The 25,828-nt window shown below is 43.0% G+C and overlaps 2 protein-coding genes and 1 non-coding gene across 4 annotated transcripts; 2 read left to right on the forward strand and 1 right to left on the reverse strand.

The window, feature by feature from the left end:
* Positions 1 to 265: 265 nt before the first annotated feature.
* Positions 266 to 17,041, reverse strand: LOC148655576 (retinol dehydrogenase 10-A). Of its 2 annotated transcripts, none has more exons than XM_088642218.1 (6): positions 15,904 to 17,041; positions 14,188 to 14,423; positions 4,175 to 4,273; positions 2,912 to 3,057; positions 2,234 to 2,365; positions 266 to 2,018 (listed from the first exon to the last, which is right to left on the reverse strand). In XM_088642218.1, the coding sequence occupies exons 1-6, from the start codon at positions 16,184 to 16,186 to the stop codon at positions 1,895 to 1,897; spliced, it is 1,020 nt and encodes a 339-aa protein (XP_088498344.1). In that variant the 5' UTR covers positions 16,187 to 17,041; the 3' UTR covers positions 266 to 1,894. The 2 variants fall into 2 exon arrangements, with proteins under 2 accessions (XP_088498344.1, XP_088498345.1); XM_088642219.1 differs by lacking the exon at positions 15,904 to 17,041 and adding an exon at positions 14,995 to 15,115.
* Positions 17,042 to 17,414: 373 nt separating this feature from the next.
* rpl7 (ribosomal protein L7) lies at positions 17,415 to 24,894 on the forward strand. The gene is made up of 7 exons (XM_088642221.1): positions 17,415 to 17,557; positions 18,213 to 18,315; positions 18,910 to 19,076; positions 19,345 to 19,482; positions 20,806 to 20,915; positions 21,298 to 21,515; positions 24,830 to 24,894. Exons 1-6 carry the CDS (start codon positions 17,544 to 17,546, stop codon positions 21,504 to 21,506), a joined length of 741 nt encoding a protein of 246 aa, XP_088498347.1. The 5' UTR covers positions 17,415 to 17,543; the 3' UTR covers positions 21,507 to 21,515; positions 24,830 to 24,894.
* On the forward strand, positions 19,176 to 19,266 carry LOC148655578 (small nucleolar SNORD12/SNORD106). The gene has a single exon (XR_015941108.1). It is a non-coding gene; the product is annotated as a small nucleolar SNORD12/SNORD106 (small nucleolar RNA).
* Positions 24,895 to 25,828: the final 934 nt, after the last annotated feature.

Consider the following 25,828-nt stretch of genomic DNA (forward strand, 5'->3'; position numbering starts at 1 on the left):
TTGATTACACAGAAAACTCTTAATCCACCCACAGCCCTCAAAAATAAAAACTTTAATAAACTTGAAAACTCCTCTTGGTATGGACATCACCAAACCCCACCTCCACTTGACTACCTTGTTAGTTTTAGACTCTCACCTTTGAGCAGTTAAGTTGCATTTGCATGATGTATTTGGCTTGAACTTCTGTAAACTCAGCTCCCAATTTCAGGTCCCCAAAAGTCACAGCTCTATCAAACCTCATGTACAAAAGAAACAGGATGACGCATTCCATTTTGATCATTTTTATTAATTTAAGTTAGGTAAAGACACTAAACATCAATAAAGAAACATAAAAAATTGCTCCGCTCAAGAGCTGTCCTACAAAGAATTTAAAAAAGGCTTATCTTAATGTTCAAAAATGGCATAAAATTAAGAGAGGTAGAGATTTAGGCTCATATCTGTAAGTGATGGAAATAATTCCTTATTGGTGTTTAGTTCAAATTGTTTCCCAAAAGCATGTCATATTTATGAGTTATCCAAACTGGAGATTGTTTATAGTTCCAGTTCAAACATGGATTTTTGGATGCTAACAGTGGTGTAAAGGAAGATAATCAATTCACATTTCTTAAAACGTGAGCTTAGCTATATTTATAGACAAGCTCCATGAACAAAAATAAAATTTCTTCATACACAAGCTTGGATAGACTCGCACTGCAAAAGCAGTATTTCTTTCAACAAATTTTCAGGAAGTCAGTAGTGTACATGGAAATTTTGTTGGGGAAATAAAGAGGACATCTGCCACTGTACATTTATATAAAATTTCCATTCCTAGAATACAACAATCCAGATCGAAAATAACTCCACTGCATAATGGAAGTGTTCAAGAACACCAGACCGGAAGGAAAAAGAAAAACTGCTGTTTGGTACATTTAAATGCTTTGATAGAAAATGAGAAAACTGTTCTGCAATTGTAGAACATTATTTGGCTCTGGTCCCTTAAATTGCATGACTAACCTTAGGGGTATGCGACAATTACTACCCATCAAAAAGTTTTTTAGGGAGTAAACAATTTTAGTGGTCTTTCATAAATGGAGGCTAGAAAAACAGCTGTAACTGCCAGCTAATGAGCAACAGACAGTCACCCATTATGGTCTTGTATTGACAAACCAGGGACGGGAAAAAAAAAAACTTAAAATGGGCATCACTTGGATGTTTTGCATTACACAGCATTTTTAAATACTAAAGTTAGTATTTTGTTGTGGCAGGGGTTCAAGAGAATGCATTGTACTCTCACTGAAGAGAGGCAGAAAACTGGACAGGAACACAACACCATACAGCTGTTCTTCATAGCTTGTGAAGAAGCCCATCACATCTGGCTAGGACAAGATAGTTCAGCCCTGTCTCAGGGCTACAGAGTGGTTCGAAAGTATTTGAATACTTAAGAGAAGGGAACCCCAACATGAGGAACAGGTCCAGGTAGCAGGGGGATAAAAATCAGTAATTACAGTGCATGTCTACAAGATACAAAAGTGACAATTACCATTTCATACAGTAACATACTGTATATTGCAACAAAGACACTAAAATAATGCTGGTCACTACATTAAGTAAATAGTTAATTATGGAATACCTTTTGTATAATTTTTTAAAAAACTATTCTGTCAACAGCTAATAAGTTTACAGTATATAGACAGCAGGTTTATTTAAACAAACCATGGGGGGGAGGGGAGGGGGAAACTTAGTGTAGTACACAGCTTTCTTTGTTCCAGAAGAACAATATATATATGGTAAACCTTTGCATCTGTTCAATGCAAGTGCACCAGTCATGATTCAGTCTCTTCGGATGCTCCTTCAGTGGTCTCTCTCCCCCAGCAGGGTGGTGCGCACCCTCTGGTCAGTCCAGGAACTGCACCGTCTAGATTCCATTCTTTGCCTCGTTGTTGTTCATGGCCTCCTTTCTCTGAGCGATGAACGGGTACATGCACTTGTCTGCCCCCAGAAAGCGGTACATGCACACCACTGCCTCGAAGGGCAAAATGCTGCAAGAGAACACAAGCCGTCGGTTTAGTCTTTAACGGAACTCCTGCCGTCCATGCGTTCCAAGAATTAGCACAAGTTAAGTCACTCGTGCTTGACTACTTAAACAAGAGAAAAACCTAACGGCGGGATCGACAAAGCACACTGCAACGTACGGTGCAAATAAAACCACAATTACTCATGCTTCTAAAGCAAGCAGGGCAGGAAGGACACTCACCTTTTCATGAAGTTGACCATGTACATGAGCCGAGGGGTGCAGACCATAGGCTGGTCAGTGAGAATAGCCCTCATGGCCTGCTTCACGCAGTACTCCGGCTTCAGAGGAGGAAGGAAAGGCTCAATCTCTTTTCTGTTTGTGGGGAAGGAAAGGACATTGGAGTAAAAAAAAAGTACATTGACTATTTGAAACATATATACCATAACTGAATAAAATGTTCTAGATTCTCCCCCCCTCCCATGAAAGAGGGATGAAACATTTAGATCACCAAAAGCCATGCCCAGGCTATACAACCAATTAAAAAAAAAACAAGGAAAAAGTTCCCAGCTGCTGAGTTAAGGTAGTTTGATATTTGTTTCAGAGAAAACGGTAACTTTCATCTGTTTGGCAGAATGAAGATTGACCAAAGCAGCATCTCCCACCCAACCCCCCTCAAGTTCAGTCATTGCTAAGGAAATCTTAATTACCTAGATTTTAATTCCCAGGTTTAAAGTAGCTTTATTGTATAAAGCCCGGTATAAACCCATTTTTATCAAGGGCTAGTGTACTATAAAATGTAAGGGGACATCAGCAGTGCAGGAAATCATGAACTTCATTATCTTATTAAAGCTCCACATTGCTCATTGCTGACAAGGCACATGCAGGATTAAGCCTTTAGAACCACAAAAGTGTTCTCACCTGATCCTGCAGCCACGGAACATGCCTGTGTCCACCAGATAAGGGCAGACGAGCGTCATCTTAATGCCATCTTTCTCTGCAGCCTTCAGCTCATGGCTGAGCGATTCGTGGAAGCCCACTGCGCCAAACTTACTTGCACAATAATCCTAGACGCACAAACAGGAAGAGCTAATGAGAAAAAGGCAGCCTTTTAAATGCAGCATTAACGACAACCATTAGTGAGCCTAGGGACAATTTTTCCTCTGTTGTGTGCAAAAAAAAAAAAGGTTACATCCTAAAAGGACTAGCAGGGAGTTCTTCAGTTTCATCAGCTTTATTCTTTTGTATGCTGAAGGTTTGTCTTAGCAGGAACCGTTTGATGTGGTTCAGCATGGAAATAATGTTCAAAGAGGCTTTGGCAAACACAGATGCATAAACATTAATGGACAAAGAGATCCGATTGTACCCACATTCTAAAAGTTCCAGTTCAGCTCTAAATTACGGCAAAGACCTGAAACCACTTACAATTAATCTCTGGAAAATATCAATATAATGGGGAGGGGATGAACATGCCAAAGTTTTCTTTGAATTAAGTGTCATGGTTGAATGCCACTTAAGAAACACACAGCTATGAAAACAAGATCTGTAAACACTGCTAAAGCTTAAAGAAAATGACACTAGCAGGCACCGAGCCACAGGTGAAAGCACCGAGTGAAACTGGACTGCTCCTACACTATAATTATTAATTAAAAAAAAATCAGGAGCTTGCACTTAACTTTAATTACATAATGAATCCAAGCACAAGACGTTGCATAACAAAATGGTTTCAAGAGCTGAAAGGTCTTGCATAGATGGGAGAGGAATGAGGAAATCTTAACTTATTCATGGCCCAAATACATATGGAGACCATTTAAAATAAAAGAGATGCGTGACTTAAGTTTTCCCAACAAAACCAAAAAGGCTTACAAGCAGTAATTTATTCGATTACTGAAAACACTCTTAATGAAAGGATGAAGAACTGTTGTTTACCTACTTAAATGCCTCAGTGGGTCTCTGAGAAAATTAGTATAGAAGTGGGGTTTTACACCAGACACTCACACAAACAGCCTAACCCAGGTCTGTTCTCCAATATACCTCCACAGGTTTTACTTTAGCTTTCACCTTGATTACCTTTATTTCTACAGAACACTGTTAAAAAAAAAATTCCTTTATTGAAAACGTATTCAGGATTCAAGATGCAAAGATACCCTCTCCGTCGCTACAAGGAGATGTAGGTGTACTAACCTCCACACCAGCTGTGCTGAATAATCCCAGGGAACTGGCCACTGTCACAATGTGTCCATGGTTCAGCTCCAGCATCTTGGGAAGAAATGCCTTGGTGGTCTGAAGCAGGAAAAGAAAGAAAATTACTGAACTGTTGCAACTAAATGGAAAACAATTCGGATCAAAGGTTTCTGGCAACCACTGACAAAACCAATCAAAGCTCATCTCCTTACTGCGATCCTACTACATTAGGAACAGATTACACTGTGGCTAGATATAAGCTTTAGAAACCTTTTTATTGGAAAATGAATGGCATTTTCCCCCATAAACCCAATGCTTTAAAAAGCTGAATGGGATTTGCAACTTAAATGTGGAAAGCCCTTCCAGAACTCTGCAACGTGCTTCATTTTAAACCCTGAAGTACCAGGGTTTTTTTTAGCAGTTGGGAAGGATATGGAAAAGGTCCACAAAATGTTAACATGGAAGCACATACAATGGTGTTAATCAGCAAAGGGGGGGGGGGGGGCTTTTCTAAAGATGAAGCTCCTTTTCCCACTTCAAACAGAAGCAGATCGGCAAGAGTCATGCGCTGACTAAGCTGCCCCGTATCCAGGCCCAGGGCTGGAAAGAAAAAAAGAGCAGCTCTCCCTTCGCTCACAACTCAAACCTGTCAAGTCACTCCACAAAGGGGCCGATCTGTGGAAGCCACAAGCCCCTGGCTCCGGGCTTCAAAGAGAAAGTCTCCTGCCAACCGTGCTTAAGAACTAGAGATGCAATCATGGCTAGCTCTCTGCCCAGCCTTCTGTCTCTGTCTTGCCAAGGAAAAAACCCTTTCGGCATAATTTAAAGCGGCAGGAGTAAAGAAATCCCATCCAGTACATTTCCCCGAGGGGAAAGATATGGACGGATTACGTCCACGGAGATTGGGGGGGAGCGGCCAATTCATTCCGAACAGCAACACTTGGCTAGAGCCGCCGACCATGGGAGAGGAGGAAATCAGATCACCAAGACTGGGAGTTGTTTAAAATAGAAGAAAACCGCTTAGGCTGCAAATCGCTGGAATATTTTAAATATGAAATGCACAACTACACCCGCAAACTTTGTGCTCTGCCACAAAACTTGATTAATAGCATGATTTAGTAATATAACTATGTCTTAAAGCGAAAAACTAATACTCCATGTTGAGAAGGTGATAATACGATTGAGACTTACACCAAGTTCAGTACCTTTTCTACAAAGGTCTTTGTGCAGTGAGCTTCAAGTCAGGGCCGTTAGGATTTCTAAACAAGAATTTTGCAGAGGGAGAATACATTTAAATGTAATGTTTACCTGAACGTAAATCCTCAAATCCACAAACAATCCAATTATTTCTACCTTTTTTTTTTAAAAGCAGAAGAGAATCCTGGCAAGTGAAAGTGTAACATCTGTATTCAGAACTACACACTGGGACAGTTTTCCTGGATGAATTTCTGAATACTCAAAATGCTGTGATGAGGTCCATTTAAAGGCAAATCACCCCCCATGTGGTGGAAGTTAACATTAGGCAACCACGTCAGAACACTGGTTAGAAGGTCTGTACACTTAAAAAAAAAACACACATGACAAAGTAGTGCCAAAAGGGCAGCACTGGACTCAAGGCTCAGAATAAGGCTGAATGTGGTTCTGGGAGACCATGCAACACTGCAGGTTTCAAGGCCCAATATTTGAGACTTTCCTGGTTCCATCCAAGCCCCTAACACAAAATGGATCATGGCCTAATAACCGGTTATTTAGCCAATTTGCATTCAGCTCTGCTGCCGATTAAACAAGAGGATCCCTGCAGCACCTAAGGACTCAAGCTACCCACTGCAGTCCACGAATCAAGAGCCCTTCCCCGCGTCGCAGCTCCAGACACTCGAAACAAGCTAGTCATGGCCAGCATCGCCGTCTCCCCGACAAGAGGAAGGATCTTTAATGACTGATGAGACCTTGGTTTCTTGCAGGGATGTCGGGCCCTGTTCCCAGAGTTCCCATTTCACCAAAGCTGTAAGCCAAACCAGCCAGCCTGATCATTTGTGGACTCGGGCACCCAAAGGACATTTAAAGGTCTTTCACAGTTGACAGCTAAACCATAGGACACTCACTTCATTAAGAGTTACCTATAAAACACTTTGGAGGCAGGTTAGAGATGCTCCACGTTTCGATTACTGTATTATGTAGGGGGCTCAGGTGGTACAAATGCCAAAAGACAAAATCCCATGATGCTCTTTGAACGGTGAAGGCCTTAACCCAGCAAGGGCTAAATTTAACTCGAGACCTGCACAACCTAGCCTGGATTAGGTTCTCCTAAAATTTACCAGGTGAAGAAATATCACCCCCAAAACAATGTGCAGGCACACGTCCCCCACGTGGGTACTGCACTTCAGGGGCTGATAATTTAGGTCGTTTCTTGTATGCCAAGAGCCCTGGGATGAAAGGGACCATACACCTCCCCTCCTTTATTTTCCACAAACCCACATTTCTAAATCAGTGCCAGAAGGGTTTTCGGAAAAAAGTCATTAACAGCGAAAAGCAGAACGCTTACAGAAGCCAGTGCCTCACATGACCTCCCAGACACGAAACGTGTGAAACCAAACAAGAGTTTTTCTTACTTCAGAGCTTTTATAATTGGTTCTCAACGCTTTGCGTTTACGCTAAATTAACTTCCAACAGCGGAGAGCTTCCTTTACCACGCGGTGTGGTTCCAGGCCTGTTGTGCTTCATAATTGAGACAACTCCACTGGAGCTTTTCAGCACAAAGAACCTCACAGCTGCAGTGTCACCCCAAATTAGCGCAAGTACACCCTCAACAGGAACATGCAAAAATACTGCAGTTAAGGGACACCAGATGGTTATACTAATTAGTTGCCTCTCCGTAAACACTGTTTGTCTTGCCAATGCATTTGAAAGTGTATTACAGCTGTTGAACCACTCTGGAGGCCATATGTAAATGTGCTCATTACAGTTTAAAGTTATATTGTGGATCTTCAGTTTTAACACTAACAAGTCTCTCCCCCGATTAGGGTTTCAGGCCCTGAAAGGTTAAGCTGTAGTTTTTCTGGACTAGGTTTTCACACTCCTATACAAAGCTCACTTACTGGTAAAACCAAAGGGTTCCTCTCCCATTACCAACCCAGACCTTTGGCAATTATGGTGCAAGTGCATCAAGACTGAGGAGTGTCCTTCCTAAACGCACAGGAGACCAAGACATCGCTACCAAACCTCGAGTCTGAAATCCTACATGTATATTGGGTGAATAGAAGGAAAAGCAAAAATTACTGCTCGAGGTCTGCCGAGTGGATTATTCCTATTCCAATTCATTTGTCTTCCTTTGTTCAGACAAGAGAAGAATCATAAAGAGACCATTTAAAATCAATCCTTGCCTTTCAGGCAATGGCTGTTCTAGACAGCACAGGAATTAGGTTTCCATTTGATGCCACAAACCTATACAAGTTCTTTTTTATAGCTTATTTAAAAAAAAAAAAAGAACTTTAGGTCTCCTGCCATTAGCAGTTCAAGTAGGTTGCTGCGTCAGCATGGGTAGGCTGATGAGGAACAAGTAAAGGTTTATTCCATGGTGAAACGTATTCCACAGGCAAAATGTTGCGTTGCATTGCCTTTCTCTTTTTAGCATGGAATAAACCTTTACTTGTTCTTCCATTAGTATTCCTCTCAGAAAAGAATGTTTCTTGGTACAACTCCTTTCCCACACCTTGATATTAATAGCAAATGAGAAGATGTCAAAGCATGATCCACCCCTTACTTCTGGGGTTGGATTTAAGAACTTAAAAAAATATGGATTTTCACATTCATCATGAATACCACCTAAGAACACTAGTGACAGAAATACTCCCATACATAAGCCCATTTTCATTTTGACATCTGAAGAACAGGCACTGTAGACCCAGGTCAGGAACAGCATTGTTATTCCCATCATGAACCTTAAAATGTTTATTTTAAATTGCTCCTGCCGCACTAATGAGGCAAAGGTCACAGAAGAGATTTTAAGGGACAGAATCAATACTCAAGTTAATCCATAAAAAAGCCTGCTCATTAGTAAACTCCTACCAGCTCTGGAGAAGGTTTTCTTCTATGCAAAACCTCACATAATGCAGATAGACTAAGGGCAGTTAACTAGGATCTATAACTTATAGTCCACAGCATCCAAAAATGCTGTCATCAACACTGCCTTGACAGGTAATTAACACTTCTACAGGAAATGTACCTGTGGCCTGCCCAAGATACTAAAGAGAGAAAAAAAAAAGTTAAATTGTTGCACATGGAGAACGACTTGAATGTGCATATTTAAAGAAATCTTTAGAAGAGCAGAATGCAATCACGGCACAAAACCAGACGAGGAGCTGTTAAATGAGCATGCATGCACGAATGAACCAAGAAGCACATGACTTGCTAAATGCGAGCAGCATCAAAGCCAGTAACGGGAATACAGTTGTGGTTCCATCCTCTCAGTCCAAAAGACCCTTTAAAACCCACAAATGAGACACCTTCTGCATGGCCGCCCCCCCCCACCCCACCCCCCACCCTGGCTGGGCAGGAGTGCTGCTTGAAGAACTTGGCTCCTGTCGCTTGGCATCTCGTCAAGCCGATCCCAAGACAAGAAACCGATTGTCAAGTAAGTGGGTCAAGCCCCAGCTCCCCGTACACCAGCGCTGGTAACAAGACATTGCTGCCTCCGAGGCTCCCTTTGGAGGGCGGACAGGGGGCAGGCCTGTCTGCTTCCTGCATGGCTCCTGTTCCCCAGTACTGTGCGGGGAGGTGCCCTGGGGTCCGGCAACTTCAATTGGGAAAAATATTTTGGCTTAAATCTGAGGTGGACACCGAGCACATGGGCCTAAAACTTCCTGAAGCGAAGGAGAAAGAAAACGTCTCCATCAACGCCCTCGAAAGCAAGGCATTCCTGGAGAAAGGGGGAATTTTCAAGTTCATGGATGACTAAGAAGTTAAACAAAAAAAAAAAACTCACAACTTCACTAGTTTCGATTAATCATTAACTCGGTGCTGTGCTGGACTGCCTCAACACCAGTTCCAACTACAGCAGCCACACTGGGGGCAGACTGACCAGCAGCAGGTTCAATAGCCTCACTAAAGAGCCCATGAAGTAGGCCATTTAACTTGATTCTTAAAAAAAAAAAGTGTTCCTGAAGAAAAGCCATTTCAGAACTCAAATAGCTAAATATGGATTTACTCAAGCCTACCACAGCTTTCCCACAACTGTCAGTAAGCCCCATTACCGTTACAGGCAACACTGCTAAGTGGGGGGTGAAAGGGTGTTTTAAGCACACAGTGATAAAATCGTAAATGGCTTCTAATAAATGCGAGTTCTGTGCCAGGGATTGAACTAGTTATAAAGTCAAAAGGAAACATTTGGCATTATTTCATTCCAATTGAGCAATTGTGTTGGCAGCTAACAACTTTAGTCATGCCAATTTAAATGTACAGTGTTTGGTTATAGAGGTACTGAAGTGAAATTTAAATACCATTATGATTGGGGTAATGCAGATTTTTTCCGGCATGATGGACAAGGTTGACGGGAGGGGGGGAAAAAATGCAAATTTTAAGGGATTAGGCTGGCTCAAGATGGCCTTTTCTGGTCATCACAAGGCAGGCAAAAGCTCTTTAACATCTGTGAGAGGAACCACAAGAATCCAACTGTCTTCTTGTACACTTCCTTGCTATTGGAACACAAAACATTTGCAGGATTGCATTGGTGGTCATGGTTTATAGGTTACAGATTATTTCAGCAATTGCCACAGTACACGATCCTTCCAATGGCCAAAAGGAATTCATTTGCCTCATTTCCACATGATGGATCAGCTTCTTAATTGAGGGCTATTACAGCTTAAGATAATTTATACATGATCTGCTCTGCTCTCAAGAATAGAAGATTCCAGCTATCTTTCCACAGCATCCCCACAAGATGAATCCAATGCTAGTGTCCTTCATAACCATATTCAACAGTTTCAAGACACCAAGAGGTCAATAAGGACTGGTACATATTCTTCACCTAGAAGACAGGCTGGGGGGTCATCTTGATTTCTTTCCAAACCGAACCATCAATTAAACCACTAACCCAATATGCTGAATGAGGCACAGTAATGTCTCTTACAATGTTATTTAAGCCAAATAACTTAAGATGGTCAGAATAAGAATCGGAAGAGACTCATCACCACCCCCCAGGAATGGAATGAAATTAGCCATTTGCCACATTTCAGGAAAAAAGATGGGCATCTTTTTAAACTTATGATTTTGCTGTTAAATGTGAACAGTTTTAACACCACACATGGGAAAATAACTATGCATGAGATCAGGCTGCCAAAATAGCTTAAACTATTAGAATAATAGCTTGCACTTATATAGCACTTTTCTGGACACTCCACTCAAAGCGCTTTACAGGTAATGGGGACTCCCTTCCACCACCTATACAACCATGCCATCAAAATCAACCAATTTCAGGTTACATTTTTAAAAAGTAACAATATACTTCTATAAGGAAATAAACTTTTAGCCAATAAACATTAGCAATATCTCAACTAGTAGAAACTGACAGTAAACTTCACCGTTTCTAAAAGGAGTAATTTGTGGGTGGTGGTGGAGAAAGTAGATTAGAGGGTGGTTTGGGGAGTTTTTAGAAGTTATGATCTTTCCTGTAATGGGGGTCTTCACACAGTCAAGTCTTTAAGGATGGGTATGGTGGGAGGTCTCATTCTTGAGCACGATGTGCAGATCAACTCCAGCAGTAAGATGCTGGAACCATAATGACTAGTATAGCCACCACCACCCCCTCCTCCTCCTTCTCTTCCCCTGAAGGAAGAACGTCCCTCAGCAAGCCATTCGATTTACTCAGACCAAGAATCTCCTGCAGACATCCCAGGCCTGCTGCGGACACACAGCTGCACGGAGATCGCCGCTTCAACCCGAGCAGCGCCGCTGGCCCTTCTAGGGCACGAGCGTGCATGTTCCCTCTCCTGAGAAAAAGGAGCCTGGCAAGAGACCACATCAAGATAATCGCTTCACTTCCTGCTGGCTACTACGTCTGTACCATGTTCCCAGCGTATATTCCAAAACCGGCGGCTCATCTGGAAAAATCTTTCCTCCCTTTTGATATGCAAGAACCGGCTTAAAATAATTCGGCAAACCGACTGCCAGGTCAGGTTCAGCCGCAGAAGATGGGTCGCAATGATGTCCTGTGAGCTACAGCTACAGGCACAATTGCAGGAAATCGCCAGACTTCCCCGCATCTCTAATTCGATAATCTTTAAAGTGGCAAAGCTTTCTTCGTATGCAAACCAGCTCCTGCGATAGTCTTAAAATAATAAGCAATTCAAGAACTGCCAACTATAGATGACAAAAGACATTACAAACCTCTTCCTAAAGACTTCCCGATACCCACTCAGTAAGGGTCAGCTGGATTGTGGCATGCTGGAAAGGGTATTTAGGCTCGTCAACAAGACCAGGGAGCCACAAAAGATCTTTCTGCTCATCGGTGACGGGTTTAAGAAGCCTGCTTTTTGTACAAGAGGATGAAGCTCTGAAATCCCCAGTGCATCACAGCATACCAGAATCCAAATACAAGAGAAGGTTTGGAAAAGCAGCTAGGTATTTGTAAACCCAAAACCTGTTTTGTGCTTTTAACTGCAACCTAATTCCAACTTCAAATTTCAGTAACTGATCACTTCAGCAGACAATAAGAGACCAAATTTCCTGTGCATTAGAAAAGATTAAGTTCTATATGGTACAATATCAAAACCTAAGCAGCAAACTGCAAAATTAAAAGTAGCATTACATTAAACTTGAGGATCGACCTTCACTTTGTCAGATATTACTCAAACAGGTTCTCCAATTTTATCTCCCACACCCTGCTAAAGAATGGATTACCAAGCCTTTCCAAAAACCTGCTAGTGATGTATTCATTTGACGAGTTACAAAGGTCAGAATGCAGTGGTCGCAAAATTAGAAGGAAGAATAAGTCAATGACAAGTGCAATAGTCATAAAGCATGTACAATTCACCCTAGATCAGTTACAAAGCCAAAGAAAAATACTTTATGACTGTGTAAAGCCAACTGGCTTTACTCCCTGCAGGGCTGTATTGAACAGATGTCAGATATATGGATCTCCAAACCCAATCCTGGGAAGTCCCAACCCAGTTAATCTCACACATCACTAGTTTCTAAAAACCAGGAACCCGTGCAGGTTATTCATGAATTTAAGCAAGGAACCTGCTGGGGGGCAGTGGGCTGAAGGGTACTCGGATTTTGGTCTCTGTGAATAAAGCTATTGACCAAATCTACAGCTCTACCATGATGAAACTGTTCTCGCAATGACCTCAGAAACTCGTGACCCAGTTCAACCCAGGTCCTCACCAGAACACGGATTGGAGAACAATACACTTGTGAAGGGCTGGCCGGATTATCCTTCAAAAACATGGAGTCCTGCTTGGTCTCCAACAAAACTCATGGCTTATCACACAAAGCAGTCCAGCCATAACTACTTATTTCCTTGACTGCTTTGAACTCTAGTATGGCAATAGTTTTGTTACACAGAATAAGAAACGGATCGGATATTTACACAACTTAATCAAAGATGCAACTGTTTTGTTTAAATAGTGGGCAAAATGATTAACAACCACAGACCATCTCAGCTCAACTATTAGAGAATGGGTTTGTCTTGGTATGAATGCATTCCCCTCCCCCACCCACACACTGGGGAAATATCCATACAGAAAGTTAGAATAATCACTAATGGGGTAGAAGGTATAGATTTAAGAAAGGGCTGTTAATAGGCATGGCAGGGGATGACATTAATGAGTGAGTAATCAGGGTCAGCAAGCCACTACACCTGTGTGGACAATTCCTCATCCAGAGTACAGCGAGAACTCTGCCTTGGTGTAGTTAAACCATTAGACACTCATAAGTCTGGAAAGTGAACATGTCCAGTCTGGACACCAACATGAATTTTAGGGATCACTGAGGAACAAAAACAATTTGTACCATTAGAACAGTAAACCATAACTCCATTAATCATATCTCCAATGTATAGTACTTACACAGAAGTGCAAGTCACAAATAATTCTAATTCTTACAAGAACAGGAGGAGGCAAGCACCAACAATACAGAATTCAATGATCTTTTTATGGTTTTTAAAATTGAACTATGAATAGCCCTTCACTGTCACCCAGAAGTCTAGCAAATGGTTGACTAATCTGTACAAGTCACCATATGCAAAATGGAAAGGAAAAAAAAATTCTGGGGTTCAGAAGGATTCAAGCAGGTTCATCTTATAGTTTGTACCGCTAAAAAACTGTGCCACATTATCTACTACAAATAAAACAGTGGTCTTGTAAAACACTACTGCTTCTCAAATGGTCAAACACTGCAAGTGTTTAATTGGAGCATAGAACTACAAGAAAGGCTCAGCACAATGGCCTGTCCCAGGGGAGTATGTGCCATTAATTAAGCTTTATCTTGCAAGCACATAACTTGCTGATTACTCCTCAAGTGAATGAGAATTGCCTCAGGCATGCTCAACAAGTGTCACACTTCAAGACAAGACTTATCAAAATAAGCCTGCAAGAAAGTGCACCTGCACATCATAAAAAAATAAGCACATATAGCATATCCACAGGCCTAAATTAGTTGAAACATGGTCATCCATCCAAATGGATATAGAAGACTGGAAGGGATGAATTACCTACTCTACTTTTTAGTCATCTTATTCTTAAGAACACAAGAAGCACTTAAAGGGCAATTGGAGATTATGCAGGACAGGCTGAATTACAGACTGACCTGAAAGTCAGGGGGGGGGACAGGATTTGATAAGCCCAGAAACAGTACCTTCCCCACCAACGGTGTGGCATATTGTCAAGGCTTCAACTACCTTCACACACACACCACTTGTGTAGCAGAATCGCGACTACAGCAACACGGCGTCAGTAGGGTCAAACTAAGCAGTCTTTAACGGGTCTGTACCCCGCTGGTTAGGAGCCGGGGAGACTCACCCAGAAATGCGCGTGGCAGTTGACCATCATGGTCCTCTCGATGAGCTCGTCGGGGCACTCCAGCAGGTGGTGGCCCGACACCACGCCGGCGTTGTTGATCAGCACGTCGATGTCGCCCACCTCCCGGCGCACCTTCTCCGCCGTCAGGTACACGCTCTCGCGCTTGCCCACGTCGCACACGTAGGTGTACACCTTCGGCTGGAACGCGGGGACCTCCTCCACGCCGCCCGTGGGCCCTGCAGCGGGGAGGCAACATCACCCACCGGGTTTAATCGGCCGGGAACCACGCGGGACCGCCTTTCACGCCTCGCAAAGATACCGAGTGTCCGGTTTACGCTCTCGAGTGACCGTGCTCGTTAACTGCAGCAATGCCTCCATTCACTTGTGTTCAGAATCCGTTTTGGTCAACCTCGGGTTTCATAAGCCTCCCCCCCCCCCCACGACAGAAGCGTCCCTTTAAACTCAAAACCCATCTTCGTTTTTATACGCTGCCCTCCAGATTTCCTTCATGCCCTCCCCCAATGAAAAATCAGATGCGTTAGGATTTGGGGAAACTCGCGTTTTCTGGAAATCAATTAAATGAGCACTTTGCCCTGTACAACGCTATAGTGACGACCTTAAAACGACCTCGGATCTGCTCCAATGAGAGATCCACTCGGCAATTCATTCTGCTATGCGTGTATATATATATATTTTTATCCGGGGTAAGGATAAAACAGATTTCAAAAACCAACCCCGTGCGTTTGGAAAACGGCCACCGAGCGGTCTGTACAACACCACACATTTACTGGCACCAAGATAACTTACTGCCACCGGTAACGGAGAGAAACTGAGAAAGTGTGCTGCTCAGAGCCGAGTTACGTAACGGGGAGCTCAACTCCCATGTCGTCGCAAGAGGCTGCAATTTCCACATGGATTTTAGGCATAGCCAGTCCGTCCCCCTCGGCGCCAGCTGGACAGCACCCAGCTCTGTAAAAACCCTTATGTAAAGGGTGCATTATGTCACGTTAAGACTATGAAAAACTTCAGGCTCCGCGGCTCCGTCTTCGATCGCGTTACAGTGCAACCCAAACCCGGACTCCACATTCTCCAGGTTAGAAAACGGCAACGTAGAGACGCTTCCTAGTTTTAAAAAAAAAAATAATAATCTCATTTTTAACTCGAGAATGAGATTCCGAGCGAATCAAGGGGTTTGAGGTTCGCGTCCTGACGAACAGCACAAGAAGCCCAAGGTAGCGCGAGTCTGGAGACATCCTGGGAAGGGACACCTCTCGATTAGTACCCATTGTAATGTAGGCAAAAGGGGTAAAAATCGAATTAAGCATTCGGGACATCGACAACACGCTTAATATTAACCCTGGTAGCACTGACGCCACTGGCAGCAAAGCGCGTCGCTTTCAAAGTGCGGCTAACGGTACCAGGTGCCGCTACCAATACTACAACAACCTCACCGCTTACCAGCGGGAGTCGCAGCTCTCGAAACTTCATCGCATGCAAACGACAAGAAAAAGTACCTGCTACTTCACCTGGCCATAATTGTGTTAAAAAAAAAAGCCAGAGGCTTCTCTTTATTACCCTCACCCTCCCTTGCGTACTATTTGGCACCCGAGTGTTAATCGGTCCTAAAAAAAACAAAAACAACTACTAGCCCGTTGAGGGGACAAAACCCGTTTGTGCAGCAGATTCGCAGGACGACGGCGGCGGGTTACTAGTTACCGTCTCTGGGCACGTCGGCGTCCAGCTCCCGGTAGATCTGCCGGACCATCTCCGCCGTCTCCTCGTTGCCCTGGCTGTTGATGTCCCAGAGCACCAGCACCGCCCCCCGCCGGGCGAACTCCTTGGCGAAGAGCCGGCCGAGGCCGCTGCCCGCCCCGGTGATCACGCACACCTGCCGGGCCACGCTCTTCTCCTGCGGCCGCACCAGCCACTTCAGCCCCGCCAGCACGAAAGCCCACAGCACCTTGAAGGTGACCAAGAAAAACTCCGCCACGATGTTCATGCTGGCCGGCGTGGGAGCAAGCAAGTACCTGGGGGGAGCCGGGCGTCGCAGAGTAAAATAAAACTGAGGAGCGAGAGAGGAGAGGAGGAGGAGGAGGAGGGAGACCAGCCTTAGCAAAGGCGAGTTAGATTCCGGTTACAAAACAGATTTTGACAGGGCAAGCCGCCTGGATATGCACCAGCGCTACGACTGCTAGAGCTGCCTTTGAGCTAAACAAAAAAAGAGCTAAACAACGTTGTGACTGAACTCGGGATCCAGCGCTAAACTTTTCCTTCAGGACTCCGATCTCAAGTTAGTGGTTAAGAAAGTGATCGCGGAAAGAAAAAAAAAACCACAGACGAGGACACGGTCTGTGAGCCCCGTGTTGAAAAATAACCTAAAAGCCGTGTCTGGATAAGCGAGTGCACGGTTCAGTTAACCAAGATGAACTAAAACGTTCCTCTTCTTGCGACAGGGAAACTACAAGCTGAGCTGCTTTACTTAGGAGTGGGAGAGAATGAAAACCGACCTTCTAACAGTGAGCTTCTCATTAACCGAGCCGAAGCAAAAGGGGGGGAAAAAATGGACAAAACACTGCCAAAGAAACAATTCGCAGCAAACAAAAAGCAAAGTAGTAGTGAAACTTAACGAGACCTCCCCCAGAGACTTGCTACCTTCCCGCCTGTGCTATATACCGTGCCACTACAATCCCCTACAGCTCCCTGCCCGCAGAAGCGCACAACCCAGCTCCAGTGTATGGATGAACCGCTGTGCAAGTACCCCCGCCCTTCGCTTATTGCCCCCTGCAGCCTCCTCTTTCCACTGACTCTCAGCCCTCTGAACATTTTCGGGCCGCTCTCTCGCCTTTTAAACCTGCCTGGCACTGCCGCCGGACCCCTTCGCGGGGGGGGGGGGGGGGGGGCGTGACGTGCCAGTTCAAAAAGAAGAGGCCAGAGAGAATCCCTACAATCTCTGCTGCGAGAAATGGATTCTCACACGCAGGAAAATAACGTCATGCCGAGAAATCACTAGTTGATTTTGTTGAATTAGCGGCCCTTAAAAAAAAAAAGTATTCAGGCAGTTAAAAAGTCGCTACGATATGGGAATCCTAGAGCCTCATGTCCAGACCGCGCATGCGCAACGCCACTAAATGCATTATCGACAGTTATAAAACACACACTTAGGGCACAGTTTGCTCATTTTAGTCCTTTTTTAAAAAGGGGGACATTTTAAATGCCCTACAATCGTTTTTAAATTGTAAGAAAAATAAATTACTGAGGCACTCACGCAGCCAGCTACCACTTCCTCTGTGGTCTTCCGGACCCCGGCTTTAAGTCCGCACTGCGCATGCGTACCTCCCTCTTTTACGGTGGCGACAATGGCGGGTGAAGAGTAAGTGGGAATTTATTCTCCGGTTGTAATCTGCTCACATCCACTAAACCAGTACTCATCCAATTATATATCCCTTTGAAATTTACAAATAAAACCCCTACGTTTTACTTGAGCATGGTATTAAAGATGGGGGGTTTTGTATAACAGAATGTCCACTTAAAGAACGGTTGCTTCAAATAACCATGTGTATTATTAACGTTTGGATGCGTGTACGGACAAAGCACAAATGTAACTTGGGAAGTTTTTTTAGTTTAATTGCATCTGTCCACCAGGGAGTTTTCAAGGAACATTGTGTTTTTCAGAAAATCATCTTTATGTGCTTACGTGTCTCATAATGTTACCAGGATGCGAGGTAGGCCCGGTTTATGAGGAGCGATTTCTTAAGTTGACCTGTGTTCCCCTAGCAGGTTCCCTCTGTAACACGGCTCTAACGCAGCAATTCCGCTTGAATCGTGTTTGAAACGCTGCGTTAAATGCAGTCTCTTGAAGTTCTCGCGTGTATGTGGATTTTGACTCCGTCCACAAGGGTGATGGCTAAAATCGGAGAAGAGTCGTGGAAATTTCGACTGTTGTTTCTGAAGCGTGCGAGAGGGTTGTTCTCTGTGCTGGAGTACGGGGGTTAGTGCACACTGTAACTTGATTTTCTTATTTTTAGAGGGAAGAAGGTACCATCGGTCCCTGAAAGCCTCCTGAAAAGGCGAAAGGCTTTCGCTGCTATGAAGGCTCACCGCCTGAAGAAGCTGCAGGCTGAGAAGACCGTAAGTGCCGTTCTGAAAACGTGTTTGTCTTTCACTTTCCTCAGGAATTGAGCTTGTAGTGTATTTGCTCCAAATAAGTATCGCAATGTGTACCCACATAAACATGAAACCGTCTGATGTTACAGTGTTTAAATAGTTTCGTTTGTGCCCAGGGTTTTGTAACGGGTTGAATTGCATGTTAGTTTCTGTTAGTCTCACAGTCTTTCAGACTGGGGCTTCCCAATCCAGGTCCTGAAGGGTTTCGTTCCTTCTTGGGTAGTTGAAGCCCTAATGGATCTAAGAAGTGGCTTCAGTGGAATATTAGCATTTGGGCTCTCGTCACAAGTTCAGTATTTTGTTTCTCTTGACAAGTAACGTGGTTGACGCTCTGGCATGTTTAAGAAGGGTTGACAGGTTTGTGTGAACTGGGGGATCGGCTGTAGCAAAAATTGACAGGTGTGTGGGTCACCAGGACCAGGATTGGGAACCTCCGTCTCGGGGTGAAGGCGTCTGGATGTTTCAAGATCCTCCTTTTTATGCGCGCTGCAGCATGCCTGCCATCACTTTCCAGTGGAGAATGTCTGCCTCACTCGCCCCTTCTCTTGTCTTTCAAAGCTTCGGCGGCAGTCCCGCAGGCTCATCTACAGCAGGGCTGAGTTCTACCACAGGGAGTACAGGAAGATGTACAGGAATGAGATTCGAATGGCTAGGATGGCCCGCAAGGTTGGAAACTTCTACGTCCCTGCTGAGCCCAAACTAGCCTTCGTCATCAGGATCAGAGGGTAAGGCAGTGGGCGAAATGGAGTTTAAACATGGCAAAGGACTCTTGAGAATGTGGGCATTGAAAATCAACATTGGAGGAAAAGTATAATGTTTGTAAAGCTGTGGTTAATGATGTTATGACTTTTTTCCCCATCTTATCGACCATGGTGAAGCAGTTCTGACTTTAAGCCAATCTTCTGAAACCACGCTTGCAGAACAGATGTTTTGTTTAAGTCCCAAAGCGGAGGTTTGTTAAGTGTTTTTTTTTTAACATCTGCCAACTTGTAGCATCAACGGCGTCAGCCCCAAGGTGCGAAAGGTGCTTCAGCTTCTCCGACTTCGTCAGATTTTCAACGGCGTGTTTGTGAAGCTGAACAAGGCCTCCATCAACATGCTGAGGATTGCAGAGCCCTACATCGCATGGGGGTAAGGCCTGCAGAGACGTAGGTGGTTTGGTTCCGATTGGAGACTGGCTTGTGGGGAAAATGATGTTCTTGGCTTTTGTTGGGAGTCTTATCTTTTGTGTGGCAACAGTGCTACGTTGTGGATGAGGGTTCAAATCTTGGTTGGAACACTGCTGTCATACCCTTGAATGCAAGCAAGCTGCTTTGCTTGAATTGCTGTAGAGATGGGTCTTCTCCAAACCATTGCTGTAAATGAAAATTTCCTCAATTGACTTATCTGGTTTGAAGAAAAAATAAAAATGGGGGAATCTTAATGGTCTTTGGCACTGCAGAGCCATTTGCTGTTTTTCAGTGGGGGTATATTCCTAAATGTTACGTGTATATATAACATTAAGGGGTATATTCATAAATGTTAGTGAAGGGTCCTACTACTGTGATGTAGCTTGTAAAGCGGCAGTTCTGAAGGCATTTACATCTTCAAGAACAGCTAACATTCAGCAGTGATTGGCCATGCGTGTCAGGTGAAAGAGACAAGGATGAAATTGTCTATTTGCTTTGTTCAGCTTGTGGCAGTGAGACCTGAATGTGGGCTGGCTTTGTCTGTTAACTAATAGCAGGAAACAGTTATGTATCATTGGGAGTAGATGTGTATTGGAGGAAAAAATGCAGTATATTGTAGAAATTTAAATTGAAAGCAGGCGTCAGCCATAAATACCTTTTCAGACTGAAACTGACACTAGCAGCCAAAAAGTTCGTACGAGGCAGATATTTAAATTTATATTTTCATAAAATTTCAGTCATTGTTGTATGGTCTTTAACAGTGACCTAGCAGAACAAACTGAAGTATGTGTGGCATGAAGGAGGATACAGTGATATTTAACAAGCAAGCTGTAAGCAATGGCACCTTTAGATGTCATGTGCTAGATTAGTCACCCAGCTCAAATTGAGTTATAGTCATTACTGGGAGCTTAATCTCTTCATTATAGAACAGAAGATATTGGATTTGAGTATATGTGACCCAAAGGAATATAGATAGTTAACACAGAGATCTATTTCACATCAAGAAGCAAAACAACCAACAGTCTCACAATTTGAAAATAGTAAGAAAATTAATTTAGCAACAGGGACTAGGAGTCACTTATTTACAGTTTTAAGTACATGGTACAGGCCTCCCAGCCAGATGCTTAAACTCGGGGAAGACTCAAGACCTTGGATACAGGTTTTTAATATTTGGGGAAAATAGAAATCTCTTCTGTTAAGATCATTTTGGTTTTATGTACACAGTTTAACCCCTTGGTAACTTTATAGAGGTGTTTTGCGGTCTGATGCAGTCTCGTCATTTCAGGTATCCCAATCTGAAGTCTGTGACTGAGCTGGTCTACAAGCGTGGCTATGGGAAGATCAGGAAGCAGCGCATTGCCCTTACTGACAACGCCCTTATTGAGAAGAGCCTGGGTGGGTATATCGCTCAGACCATCTTGCACTCCAGTAGTGGTCAGTTGGTTTGAGTGTTTTACTGCAAGGGTTGATTTAGTGAATATTTTATAGAGAAATGAAAAAACGACAGGCCTGCAGTAAAACTGACATTTGGATTAACTAAAATTATTCTGTGAAACAAAGGGTCTGAGTTTTGTGAGTTGAGAGGTTTGGCCTCTTAGCTACATACAGTTTACAAAATATGCAAATACTCTATAATAATGAGAATCACCCTTAATTCTGGATGTAGCACTGTGCTGTAAGGTTTTTATTCACCTCGTACAATTTGTAAATCGTGCATTGGCACTGGAGGCAGCTCTCCGTCGAACGAAGCCTTTACATTTCTTCTGACATCTTTTAGGCCAGTATGGTATCATCTGCGTTGAAGACCTAATCCATGAGATCTACACGGTTGGGAAGAACTTCAAGGCTGCAAACAACTTCCTGTGGCCCTTCAAGCTGTCTTCTCCCCGTGGGGGAATGAACAAGAAGACCACGCACTTCGTGGAGGGCGGCGATGCTGGCAACCGAGAGGACCAGATCAACAGGCTCATTCGCAGGATGAACTGAACATGCACGGTGAGGCGCGTGGCTGATCGCTGGAAAACATCTTCAACTTGCACTTGTGATTTAAAGACGTCGAACTACGTAGGTTACTCTTGTGCACAGAATCCTCCCGGTCCTTGCAATGCATCGTCGGTTTCTGACATTAAAACATTTTTGCTTGGGCTGCGGGTGTCACGATCTGCGTGCCCTGTTTGTCAGTTTGCATTGCTTTACTTGTGGAACTGGAAGTGCCGGGCAGCAGCTGGGACCCTGTGTGGTCGTTGCTTTCCTGGTCTGATACTACATCAGCAACATTCCTCAGGCGGCAGGACCCCATTCTGCATTAAATGTAAAAGAGGCAGACGAATCTAGGGTCCAGACGCACGTGAGATTGAATAAATCCCCAGGGCCTGATGGGCTCCAGTTTTACTTAAGGCAGTGGTTCCCAACCACGGTCCTTGTGAACCACACACCTGCTGGTTTTCATTCCATCTCACCTTAATTAGATCATTGAAGCCTTAATGGATCCAAGATGTTACTTCGATGTCCTAATTGCATTTTGTTTCTAGTCACAAGTTAAGGAGTGTTATTTCCCTTAATGATGCGTCGGTTAAACCTCCAATATGTTGAAGAGATGGGAACAAATGGTTCACATTAATCTTATGTCGGTGAAGGGTTTGATTGTGTAACTGAGGGCTCACCTGGAACCAAAACCAACAGGTGTGTGGGTCACTGGGACTGAAATCGTGAACCATTGACTTGGTGAACAATTTTTTTCGGAAGCCAACTCTTCCAATAGTCTCAAGACACATATAGTATCCACTGACTGCAAGAATGCCTATGTAGTGCCTATCCATTAGAACCAAGTAATTGATATATTAAGTCTAATCCCTATTACGTATAAGGTTATGAAAACTACGTTAGCTATAGGTTCACCTATATGGAAATTAGATACTAGGGTATGGGTAATAATAATAATTGCTTACATTTATATAGCGCTTTTCTGGACACTCCACTCAAAGCACTTTACAGGCAATGGGGACTCCCCTCCACCACCACCAATGTGCAGCCCCACCTGGTAGTCTTGGTTGACTTGTTAAAGGTGTTTTAATGAGCAACAGTAATTGACACAATATAGGTACAGTGTAGTTAGATTTCTGGAAGACCTCTGATCGCTTAATAAAAGAATACATATTGGTTCATAGAAAACAACAAATAGGGGGTGAATGCCTTTCAGTTGGGGCAGTTTAACTAGTGGAGTACCATGGGGTTCTGTACTGAGACTAAATACTGCTCTTCCTAATTTGTCGGCTATCTAGGTTCTGGTATAGTTAGTAAACTATTGGAGGTTGTCGTTAAACTAATCGGTACCAAAACGGGGGAGTTGTCGACCACTGTAGAGACAGTAAATGAAATCTAAAGAGCTTTAGTTAGAATTGAAGACTGGGCAGACGCCTGGGAGATGACATTTAAAGTGCAGAATATTAATAGTGAAACAGGTCACTGGTGATGTGACCATGCTTATGTGGAAGAAAGGTTGGCATGTCTTTACACAGAGGATTGCGTCCGTAAGGAAAAGACTTCTCACCCATGTTATTGAGGCTGAGACCTTGGCTTCTTCCAAGAAACAGTTGGATGAGATTCTCGGATCAGTTAGCTGCCCAATAGGCTTGATGCACTGAAGGGTGTTCTCTCATATGTAATTTGTTTGTAACTTATGTATTTAGTTAAACTGGAGGCATTATACTGTAAGTGCGGTATAGTTTCTGACTGCACAGCTTGAAGCAGTAATGTGGCCAATAGTATTAAAATGGAATGCTCAAATTATAAAGTTAAGAAATAAGCACATTCAAATAGAATTTCTAAAGAAAGTGTTATGTTTTTGTCCTTGGAGTCCATTTCTGTAGGATTATCAACGATTTACACTAGTTTAGAGGGAGGGAGCATCAATAGGAACTGGATTGTGTATTGTGTGGTATTTGTAGTCGTGCTTGTAGCCTTCATGCAAGGCTGCTATGAAACAATGTACATGATTTGTTTTGCCGGGATTTCAGTATGAAATGTCCGCATATCCTTGTTTTGTTTTACAAAATTTAAACGGTACTTAGTTTCTGTCATACTGTGGAGGTCGGTTAAGGACAGAAAATGGAGGTTGCCTCTTCATGAAATTTAAACATGTAATCTGTTAGCAGTGCTTAATTTGTGCTGGTCTTTCTGGCATCTGTAACTGGAGTTTCAGCTCTGGCATGTTTTTTTTTTTTTAATTCTCAACATGCTTGTGTTCTCCCAAGCACTGGTGTGAGTCAAGAGTAGACGGGGGTGTCTGTGTGAAGGCTAAGTGACGTGTGGGTGGAGGAATGACCTCCCAAGATTGACTTGATTGTTGGTATTTGTCCTTTGTTTTTCTGGACAAAGTATTGTTTTCTATATAACAGTATGTGACTCAAATTCTGTGGGTTCAGGATATAAAACTGAAACTGTTGTTCCTCACAACATTGTTTTTGTATTTTTAATAATGATTGACATGCATTTAAAGAGAATTAAATGTTGTCTTGAAAATATTTTTAAAAATGACAAAGGTTCTTTATCTTGATTGTGTTGAGTAATGAGGTTGATGGATTTAGTCGGTGTTTTTTTTACTCACCAGGGGCCCATCAGGATTATACTTTTTTAATGGTCTTTAGACTAATTTTTTGCTGATAAAAACCATATGCTAATATTGATCAAGAAATAAGGTGAATTGGAATAATGTAAATGATCCTGATATTCCAGGTACTAATTCCTCTGGCAAGGACAGTGTGATGTATTTCATCCTGAATGGGTTTAATAATTGTATATTTTGTAGATAAAAGGTCATTTTTTCCCCCCATATAATTAAAATTTGAGTGTCTGTAGTACTTCTTATTCCAAGGAATTCCAAAGCACTTGTGTGAAGCATGGCAGCCCTTAACATACCATAAAGTGGAAAAGAGGATTTGCCAGGTGGTAAAAGGCCAAAGTGGAATTTAGCCAGAACACAGCTACACTTTCCAAGTGCTGTGTGACTAGCACTTGGATATACTAGTAGTATATACTACTCTGGCATTAATGCCAGAGTAGTATATTTTCATGTCATGTTATCTGAAGGATAACTGCTCCTAAAGCAGTAGTACGTGTTAAACTGGGACAGAGGTTTTAGAAAGTATGGTCCAGTGCTACACCCAGCCTGATTTTCTACAGGGGTTTACCCTTCCACGTGCAGAACAGGCCAGAATTTGCTAGCCTATGAGGTGCTAACATTATGACAGCAGTGTTGTTTACTATTTGTTACATTAACAATAACAAATGTTTTTTTTCTTCTTTTTCAGGTGTTCCACAGATTGTTCTCTACCCAAACCATCATTCTGTATAATAAAATTTAAAAAAATCGTAAGTCTGGGGTTGATTCATTTGTGACATGTCCGTGTTTTTGAGAACAAATCACAAGCAATAGTTAAGTAGATAAAAACTGAAAAACCTATTCAACTAGTGAAAATCGAGTGATGGCACCATTTGTGTTTGATATAGGATCTCATCTTTGTTAATGTACAGACTTGCAATTTGAAGCCAGAGCTCCACCTTGTGGATTTAAATAATTTTTTGATTGTGGATTCAATATTATAGCATGGATTGGAGTAGTGTCCAATATGAAATGCAGATGTAACCTTAATGTATCGCTTTATTCATGTGAGTTTTAGGTAGCTAAATACAAAGTAAAAAAAGATGCTGTGGGACTACAAATATTAAGAGGCTTTTGCCCCAAAACATGAAGAATTAAGACAGGGGAAACTGGTTCAATCCTTCTGAGTAATTGTGCATGAAGCTTAATTTCATATTCTTCTTGGTACCCAATCACTACACACGATGCTCAATAAGTCCTCCTCCTAAACCAGGAAATAGAGGCACAAGCATTTTGTAATCTTAGAGATGTGGTATCTGCTCATTGAGTGTCTTCATTTTCTACATTGACCAACACGTTTCCTGACTTGTTCTTTTTGTTTGTGAGAAACGCTTGAGAGTTGATGATGGCAAACATTTACTTTCTGCCGCACAAGCCGCTGCTTTTGTTACAGCTGTCTTACATTAAGGCAAAGGAGATAAGGTCTCCTCGCAACAGGGAAGGAGTGGCAGGTAGCAGGAGATTTGGCAAGGTGTTTACAGTTCTCCCAGTTCAAAGGTAATAACTCCAAGACCAGGCATTGTACTTGTTGAGACAGCGATGCAGCTAGATACGTTTGAGCTGTCGGTCCTGGGGAACGTTGCTTTAGAAGGAGGACAAAGTGCCAGGGATTGGTCGATTTCCAGGTATGGCTGGATGGCTAGGTATT

The sequence above is a fragment of the Lepisosteus platostomus genome, chromosome 8, assembly GCF_059453375.1.
Source record: "Lepisosteus platostomus isolate fLepPlt1 chromosome 8, fLepPlt1.hap1, whole genome shotgun sequence".
In the NCBI taxonomy this organism is placed as follows: domain Eukaryota; kingdom Metazoa; phylum Chordata; class Actinopteri; order Semionotiformes; family Lepisosteidae; genus Lepisosteus; species Lepisosteus platostomus.

Bases quoted from the DNA above. Each gene is read 5' to 3' on its own strand.
- LOC148655576 (XM_088642218.1), bottom strand. From the start codon at position 16,186: ATGAACATCGTGGCGGAGTTTTTCTTGGTCACCTTCAAGGTGCTGTGG. The intron at 2,366-2,911 runs GTGAGAACACTT...CCCCACAAACAG, and splicing joins TTCCGTGGCTGCAGGATCAG to AAAAGAGATTGAGCCTTTCC. The intron at 2,019-2,233 runs GTGAGTGTCCTT...GTTCTCTTGCAG, and splicing joins ATGGTCAACTTCATGAAAAG to CATTTTGCCCTTCGAGGCAG.
- rpl7 (XM_088642221.1), top strand. The intron at 18,316-18,909 runs GTAAGTGCCGTT...TGTCTTTCAAAG, and splicing joins AGCTGCAGGCTGAGAAGACC to CTTCGGCGGCAGTCCCGCAG. The intron at 19,077-19,344 runs GTAAGGCAGTGG...GCCAACTTGTAG, and splicing joins TTCGTCATCAGGATCAGAGG to CATCAACGGCGTCAGCCCCA.